We start from the raw sequence: 9321 nt of genomic DNA, 5'->3' as shown, positions 1-9321 counted from the left end.
ACTCGGTCTCAAAAAAAAAAAAAAAAAAAAAGAGCCAGGCGTGGTGTCTCCTGTAATCCCAGCCCTTTGGAAGGATGAGGAGGGCAGATCATGAGATCAAGACCATCCTCGCCAACATGGTGAAACTCCAACTCTACTAAAAATACAAAAATTAGCCAGGAATGGTGGCACGCTTGTAGTCCCAGCTACTTAGGAGGCTGAGGCAAGAGAATCACTTGAACCCAGGAGGTGGAGGTTGCAGTGAGCCGAGGTCATGCCACTGCACTCCAGCCTGGGCAACAGAATGAGACTTTGTCTCAAACAAAGAGAAATCATATCCACAGCTGCAAAGGGGCAGGAGCATCCACAAGCAAACCAGGAGGCAGTCAAGACCAGGGCCAATGGCAATTTCACTGAGGGAATCAGTCACTCAACCTTTTCACAAACTCCCATTTGGACCAATCTTAACACCATGCAAATGGATAAAGAGCAGATTAAGGTGACTATATTTTCAAAAGAAATATCTAGTTTAGACCAAGGTTTAGGAAGTATCTCCTCTTTTAGGATGAATTCCTCTCAGATCTTAGCATCTCAAAAAAGCAGTATTCATCCTAGGCAATCTCATTAATTTTACAATGCTAATGAATCTTGTAAATGACTTTCCCCCTCTTAATTTTGGCCTACAGTAAGCTCAAAATAGAATTTGCAACATGGCCTGCTTATATGCATTTTTTTTTTCTGAAATAACTTCATTTCTGGCTTTTCTTGTCTAAGATCTTCTTTGCTTTGATCTCTTTATGTATTGTCATGTACATGTAAAACATATGCCTCAAATCTTCTTTAGAATAAATGTATAGCTCTAGGTAATTATTTTCTATTTTAAAATCAACTTTTTAAAAATAACTGCCTATGTAACCCCCATTTCATGTACCATGGAAAAATTTTTTTTGAAGTTTCAATTCACCTTATCCTCACCCCTACCCCTGCACCCCCACACAGAGCTTTTTTTTTTTAAAGGGGCCAACATCATCCTTTGCATACGCACAGAAACCTGTGGTCCAAAGCTTTCCCTCTCCTTAGGCCACCACCTGTGGCTGCAACAACTGTCTCCTCCTCTGCTTCTCTTCGTTTTCACATCATCTCCCCACATCCTGTACAGTTCCCCCCAGCTTGATTTCACTTCACAACATCACATGAGCAAATCAGTCCTTTGACAGTTTCAAACCATCAATGGCTCCCACTGCTTACAGGAATGAGTGAAAACTCCTTACCCTGACATTATCTCCTTAACTATTTTTATTTTATTTTATTTTATTTTATTTGAGACAGAGTTTCGCTCTTGTTGCCCAGGCTGGAGTGCAATGGCGCGATCTCACTCACTGCAACTTCCACCTCCCTCGGCTCACTGCAGCCTCTGCCTCCCAGGTTCAAGCGATTCTCCTGCCTCAGCCCCCCGAGTAGCTGGGATTACAGGCATGTGCCACCACGTCCAGCTAATTTTTTTTTTTTTAAGTAGAGACGTGGTTTCACCGTGTTGGTCAGGCTGGTCTCAAATTCCTGACCTCAGGTGATCTGCCCGCCTTGGCCTCCCAAAGTGCTGGGATTACAGGTGTAAGCCACCACACCCAGCCTATCTCCTTATCTATTACATAATTCTCCACTTAAACTCTGTTCAAACCTAGGCAGCCCCCAACTCTCCCTGGACAGGTCTTCTCCATTCCCACCTCCACGCACACTTCCTCTCATGGGTGCCTCCACCAACCAAATCCACCTCCCTTCTGTACCCCTTGGCACCCAGCATGCCCAAATGACTCCACCTCACACTGGTGTCTTCCACTTCAAAATCACTGCGGGCTGAACATCTGATGAGTAACTCCATTCTACCTTGCAAAACATTGTGCAATTTTACCGAACTTGGTATTATTTAATTGTTTGCATATTTTACAACTTGTTTCCCCAGTTAAATTCTAATGCTCTTGACAGAAACTACTTTTTTTTAAAATTTATTTTATTGCAACATAGACAGAAACTACTTTTATATATTCTTCTATCCCTCATGACGGACTCTGTAGTATCACACGTAGGTGCTACTCCATAAATACTTGATAGCTTACATTCCTAGTCTATATCCCTTCCAAACACAGAGCAGACAGCAAAAGACAGGCAAGTAGTTAATAACTCATACTTCTATGACAAATGGTTAGAAGACAAAGAAGCATTTCACTAATAATAAAGAATGTAAGTTAAAGTGATATAAATTTTCTATCAAACTAGCAAGTTCTAGGGGAAAAAATCTTAATATTGAATGCTCTTGAGAGTGTAGGGAGATAGGTTATCTTTTTTTTTTTTTTGAGACAAAGTTTTGCTCTTGTCTACCAGGCTGGAGTGCGATGGCACGATCTTGGCTCACTGCAACCTCGGCCTCCTGAGTTCAAGTGATTCTCCTGCCTCAGCCTCCTGAGTAGCTGGGATTACAGGCGCCCACCACCACACCCATCCAATTTTTTACATTTTTAGTAGAGATGGGGTTTCACCATGTTGGTCAGGCTAGTCTTGAACTCCTGACCTCGGGTGATCCACCCACCTCAGCCTCCCAAAGTGCTGGGATTACAGGTGCGAGCCACCATTCCGGGCTGGGAGATGGGTTATCCTATAACTGCAAGTAGGAGTATAATGGATACAAACTGAAAACAACTGAACAATGTGTAACTAGTCTTAAAATGTTTATATACCTTGACCAATTCATCTGAAGGGCTACAGTCTAGGGAAAAATTCCAAAGTTCACAGAAAGCTTTGAGTACCCAAGTACTTTTCCAAGGGCTGTAATAGAGAAACACCCCTACATGTACAATATGGAAATTATACATATTCTCAGTGCACCGTTACATAGACATTAAAAATGATAGCCAAGGAGTTTACTACCATGTGGGGCTTGCTTATATTCTACTGCTAAGTAAAAAACAAGAATATGAAATGATATAAAATGAATGATTCCAGGCCAAGTGTGGTGGTTCATGCCTGTAATCCCAGCACTTTGGGAGGCTGAGGTGGGAGAATCACTTAAGGCCAGGAGATCAAGACCAGCCTGGGCAACATAGCAGGACCCTATCTCTACAAAAAACAAAGAATTAGCTGGGCATGATTGCACATGCACATGCCTGTAGTCCCAGCTACTCAGCGGCTGAAGCAGGAGGATCGCTTAAGCTCAGGAGGTTGGGGTAAGCCATGATAGTGTCACTGCCCTTCAGCCCGGGTAAGAGTGAAACCCTGTCTCTAAAATAAATAAATGATTCCAACCACCTAAACAAACACATAGAAAGAAAGATACTGAAACAGTAAATGCTATGTTTGTTTATAGTTTACCATATTTTCTAGATTTTCTAGCGAGATTAGATGATTTTTTACATTAGATTTTTTTCTTTGATACAAGGAACGGTATCACAGTACTGTTCTTAATCTTAAGGAACATAGATTTTTATCTGTTTTATTTTTGCCTTTAAAAAAAATTAAGGGCCAGCCACAATGGTGCATGCCTGTAATCCCAGTACCTTGGGAAGCCAAGGGAAGGGAAGTGGGGGCAGTTCTCTTATCCTAATTCATCTCTCTTATGAGGTAAACATTGCCGTCATCTTTCCAGAGGCAGGAAAGAGGCTGAGAAATGCTCAGGTCCAAGATTACCCGAGGGTCAGAGCTATGGTTCAGACCCAGGCTGTGGGGTTCTTGGTGCTCCTTGAACGATCAGAAAGAAACAGAAGGGAAAGGGCCAAGGAGGTGAACACAAAACCAGGCAGTAATTGCTGTCATCTGTAGAAGGTTGCTTTAAATGGGTAGAACTGTGGATGATTTTTTTTTCCTCCACTCTTTTCCAGATTTTCTGTAATAAGATATCACCTTTTTATTTTTATTTAGGGACAAGAAAAAAACTCTGACCACTTGAATTCACTGAACTGTGAGCAGCAGGAGAGAAAACAAGCTATATCACCTGGCCCCATTCTCAAGGGGAATAAAGGAGTTGGGGTGATGGGTAGGAGGGGGCAGGGCACACAGCTCCCACATGCACAAGCCATACCTGGCATCATGGGGCTGCAGAAATCACAGGATCTGGGGGAGGAGGCTGGTGCCTGTGTGTGCACATGCGCATATGTGCTGTGGGGTCGCTGGGGAGGAGGAGCAGGGTGTCTACGGAGATTTCTGCAGAGGTGAGACTTTGCCCTCAGGGGGAGCCTGCTTGCCCTGCAGTTTCTCCACGCCTTTGGCCACAGTCTCACTCACCGAGTAGGATGCCGTCAAGCACATTTTCAGTGTTTTTTTGTTTTGTTATTTTTTGTTATTTTCTGTCGCCCAGGCTGGAGAACAGTGGTGCTATCTGTGCTCACTGCAGCCTCCGCCTCCTAGGTTCAAGCAATTTTCCTGCCTCAGCCTCCCCAGTAGCTAGGATTACAGGTGCGTGCCACCAGGCCTGGCTAATTCTGTGTTTTTAGTAGAGATGGGGTTTCACCACGTTGCCCAGGCTGGTCTTGAATTCCTGACCTCAGGTGATCTGTCCACCCTGGCCTCCCAAAGTGCTGGAATTACAGGCATGAGCCACTGCCCCCAGCCCAAGCACATTTTCAAAACATTGTTCACTGTTGCTATTTCCTTACATTCAGCATTCTCTACCACTGAGCAGGAAGAGAGGCATTTGCTGAGGATGAGGCAGTACTCAGAGGTGAGGGAGAATTAGGGCAGCTTCGGTGTTAGTGGGATCGGGGTGCACAGACTGTGGTTGGGGAAATCCTTTCCAAACGTCCCTTCTCGCTGGCTGCCCTAATTCAGAGGGTGGCATTTCTCAGAGCTCTGTGTCACCTCACTGTGGTAATGGGAGCTCAAGCCCAGGTGAGAGCAACAGGGAAATTCTTAGCTGTATAATTCTAACAAAAAGAAAACTCATGGGAAATCCATTTTTTGCAGAGAATTTGCTAATGATCTTCTCACCCCAGTAAAAATGCTTTTATTTTTTCACGCCCCTTGTCAATTTGCCTTTATAGGATTCCCACACAAAACTGTGGGAAGTCACTCTGTGCTTTTAGCGAGCCATTTCCAGAAAGTGATAGGTTTAGGGATGACTGACTGGTGAGGAGACAGCTGGGGTGAGTCTGAGAAAGGGAAGCGGCTCAGCGGCTTGGCACTGGCACAGTCGAGGTGATGTATGTGTGTAAGCGGGGGCGGCAGGTGATACAAACAGGCCTGTGCCTGAGCTGGCAGACAGGAGAGGAGGGAACAGGTCCAGGGGGCACCAAGGGGACAGGCTCTTGAGCAACCAGTCTCAGGAGCTTGGAACATCTTATGATGCTCACAACAGACCTGGAAGGTAGACAGGCAGGCATTTCACCTTTGTATACAGGGGTTTAATGCTGAGTGACAAGCCCACTTCCCTAAGGTCACCCAGCCATGAAAGGGTTCCTGGAAGGTGGGATGACCCCAGAACAAGGATTCTTTTTATCCTAGATAGCAAAGTGTCCTTAGCAAAGACATGGGGCTCCCAGCCTTCCAAAAGCAGAAGGAAGAAGGCTGAGCTGTGGAGGGCAGAGGTAGGGTGAGGGGTGGGAAGGATGGGAGATGGAGCTCTTCCAGAGCTGGAAAGATGGGAAGAAAAATGTACAGTGGCTCAAGTCACCAAGGTGGGTGGACAAGGGACACGTTTACCTAAAGCTCTTAGGTGATTTCTGGCTCCACAGCTGGGCCTCTCTGCCCATCAGTTAATTAAATCCTAGATGGTATTTTTCTAATGAACCTTTACAGGATGCATGGGGGAGGTTGGGAGGTGGGAGAGGGAGAAGCATGGTGCCAGGTGGCCCCTGTTTTCATTCTGCCCTGTTCCATCTAACTGTGTCACCCTGGAAAAATCACTTTTAAAACAAGAGGAAAATAGCAATGATAGAATTCTATGCCCGTCTCCCCCCAGCCTCCTTAGTCACACTTTTTTTCATCACTCTATTGACTTCTGGTGAGAAAATGATTTTAAGTATCATGCAAACCCTTTCTTTTCATGAAAGTCAGGAATATACTCAAATGAGTATATTCAGGCAGCTGAGTCCTCACCAGGGGGAGTGGGCTTCCACCCACACCTCCTGAGACCAGACTCTGCACCAGCAACTCAGTAATCTCCCACCCAAGCTTGGTGTGACTTTCCTTTGCTGACGGCAACTGCCCAGAGGATTCCTTCATTATCATCTTTCTATGAATCATTCAGGGTAAATACCATCTCTGTTTGCATCTGGAGAAATAAAAATATATTATAAAAAAGAAATGAATATCTGTGATGTATCTCAAAATAGCACCCAGATGCGCTGGCTCCCCAATTCACCTTTCTGACTGTCCAGCTCTTCCTTGTCTTGCTTCGTACAACAGAGGCAGCCTGGGACCCCCAACTTCAGATATCTCGGCTAAGTTACTAAATTATCTTGGACTAAATGCAATGAGGCAGCTCAGCAGAACCCAGTTCCTAATTCTGACCCATTCTGATGAGCCTGTCCTAACTCCTTCCCCACTGCAGGTGCCCCTGCAGTCACATGCTTTTGTCAAATGATCTGCAGCTTCAGGCTGCTCCCTCTGCAGAAAAGAATAGGGGGAAAACAGAGAGAGTAAAAAAATACACACATACTCATACATATCTCACAACCCTCGACTTAGAAAGCACAACTGCTTTGTTACCTTTCCCCAGAGTCCCCAGTGGTCAGCAGCACAGCCTCTCAGGCCAACTCCTCCTCCCCCACTTGGTCCAAAAGAAATAGCACTTTGCTGAGGGGACCTGCTGATGTCTCACCCTGGATCAGAAATGGAAATGTATTTCTGAGCAACTGGGCAGGGAAGGGGACTGATGAAAAAGTTGAGTCAGCCTTTCTCTCTCTCCCTCTCTCTGTCTTCCTCTCTATCTCTCAGTAGGAGGCCCACCAATTGCTGAGCCTTTCCACCAGGCTCTCAGCATCCTCTCCCCTAAGAAACTTTGTGACTCACAGTCTGTTCGTGTAGCGGGGCAGGTGAGCAGCCCAGCAGTCTCAGTGATGGGTTAAATGGGGAACCTACTCTTTCCAAACACTGACCCTCAAGTGCAGCCGGAGCCCCTGCCTTGCGGTGAGGGTGGGAGGTGAGCACAGCTCCAATTCTTTTGCTGGCCCTAGAAGAGCTGTCTGAGACCTGGGTTTTCATGGACTTATGTCTACTGGAATCACACACACACGCACAGCCCTTGGTGGGCTGCAGGCTCGCGAATGCAGTCCGTTCCTAGACTGGTCTGGGACTCCAGTGTTCCATTCAACAGAGCTGCAATGTGGGGCCCAACGCGCTCTCCCTTCTTCACCCACACTGCCTGCAAAACCAGAGGGATTCCTGGCAAATGATCAAGCAGAGCCGCGCATCATGAGGGTCTAACTGTTGCACGGCAGTGGAGGGGAGGCGGTGGAGGCGGGGAGGGATCAGGGCTGTGCTGCACCCTCTCAGTAGCGTCTCCTCCCTTCATCCCTGCGGAGGGCAAATCTGGAAGTTGGGGAACCTGGACCCTGCGGGGCGGTAGGGGCAGGCGGAGGCCGAATCCATCCAGGCCGGAGAGGCGAGACTCGGGCACTGGCTGCTCCCCGGGCCTCTGCGCCGCCGGCGCCGCCTCCCGCCTTCTCCGAGCCGCGCAGACGACCGGCCGCGGGCGTCTCCCTCAGCCCAGGACCGGCTCCCCGCAGAAAACTCCCAGGCACAAACCGCTTTTGTTAATTCCCCAAATGCCGCCACACGACCACCTCCTCCAGCACTCCGGGTCTGCGCGGCTCGGGAGACCCGCTTTCACCCGAGCCTCCGCCCCCCAAAGGACCACCGCCCAGCGCCGGCACGCGCCGGGCCCGGAGAGGACCCCAGGGTCCCCGGCCCGAGGCATCTTTGTCCTCGCAGCACAGACGCGCGCGCACAGAGCGACCGCAACAGCCCCGGCGGGCACCAGGTCCGTGGCCTGGATCCGCGCCAGGGCCGCGCTGGGGGACAGTGGTCCGCGCCCGGGAAGTTTGCGGAGTCGCCCTCGGGGGCCCAGCCCGGGCGCGGAGCTCTCCTTACCGTACATCTCGGCTGGGCGCGCGCCTCCCGGGAGGCCGGCGTTGCCGCGGCGTTCCCAGTCAGCCCTCGGCTGCGCCCGCCTTTCATTCACAGCCGGGGAGGGCGCTGGCGGCGGCCGGCAGGGGCCGGGGCGGGGAGGGAGCAGACGCGGGGGCCGGCAGCGGGCGGGACAGAGCTGGGCGCCGCCAGTCCATTCACTGCGGGGCTGGACGCGGCCGCCTCCGCTCGGGTGGCTGGGCCCGGCGGCGCGCGGGGGAGGGGGGGCGGGGGGGGCGGGGATATGCTAATGAGGACTCCCTCCCTCCCGGCTCAGCCAACCTGCGGCTGCTGCGAGCCCCTCGCCCCGCCCCGCTCCGCCCCTGCGCCCCCCGAGAAACCTACAGCCTGAGATGCGCCTTTTCCGAGGCTGTCGCCCTACGGGCTGCGGCGTGCACTTGGGGAGCCACCCATCTGAACTCTCTGCTCCTGTGGGAGCGCTTGGAAGCTCTTCCTAACCTGGGGTCCTCGAGGTCAGCCGGCCCGCCGGGAGCTGCAGGTGCACCCCTCCCCCAGTTCTGTCCAGGCTGCTTGGGCTAAGCCAGGGGGCGCAAGGATGGGAATTGGGAAATAACCCTTCACCCTCCCCTGGCTACCTTAGCTAAGTCGGGTTCTCAGATGAAGTCCTCTAGCCCTTAGCTGCGCCCTACCAGCTATGCTCTGGCTAGGTGCCCAGCCACTCTCTGGCTAGGTGCTTGCTACCAAACAGCGTCCTTCCTGGGTCAGGGACGCAGGAAACGCACCCCACTCCCAACCCCCAAGCGGGGTCAGGGACGCAGGAAACTCACCCCACTCCCAACCCCCAAGGGCTGCAGGAAGTCCGCTTGCTTTTCCTCTCCCAAATTTATATGTGTAATTCGCAATCTTTGCCGCCAGGATCCTTTACTGCTGAGTCCTAGGGCCCACTCGAATTCCAGCTCTCTACCTGCCGTGACCCTGTGAGGAACAGGCAGAGAGAGGCAGGGGCTCATGCCTATGCCCCACTCCCGAAGATCTCTCCCAAGCTAGCTCAGGACTTCCCTGGTCTTCTCATCCAGGCTTCTCTACACTGCACACGTTCCCCTGCCATTGTTTTTGTTTGTTTGTTTGTTTTGTTTTGACACAGGGTCTCTGTCGCCCAAGCTGGAGTGCAGTGGCCTCAACCACCACCTCCCGGGTTCAAGCGATTCTTCCACTTCAGCCTCTTGAGTAGCTGGGACTACAGGCGCATGCTACCATGCATGGCTAATT

General features: G+C 50.2%; 1 protein-coding gene across 1 annotated transcript in view; it reads right to left on the bottom strand.

The window, feature by feature from the left end:
- Nucleotides 1-8282, bottom strand: part of EFR3B (EFR3 homolog B) — a 114417-nt gene extending 106135 nt beyond the window's left edge. Inside the window, exon 1 of the mRNA XM_037737072.1 lies at nt 8056-8282. Coding sequence (XP_037593000.1) covers nt 8056-8062 — 7 coding nt within the window. The 5' untranslated portion in view covers nt 8063-8282. The remainder of the gene's footprint in view (nt 1-8055) is intronic.
- Between the last annotated feature and the right edge of the window lie 1039 nt (nt 8283-9321).

Source organism: Cebus imitator, unplaced genomic scaffold (assembly GCF_001604975.1).
Source record: "Cebus imitator isolate Cc_AM_T3 unplaced genomic scaffold, Cebus_imitator-1.0 Scaffold1, whole genome shotgun sequence".
Taxonomy (NCBI): domain Eukaryota; kingdom Metazoa; phylum Chordata; class Mammalia; order Primates; family Cebidae; genus Cebus; species Cebus imitator.
The sequence above is the reverse complement of the archived record's forward strand: the minus strand, read 5'-3'. Positions and strand labels throughout refer to the sequence as shown.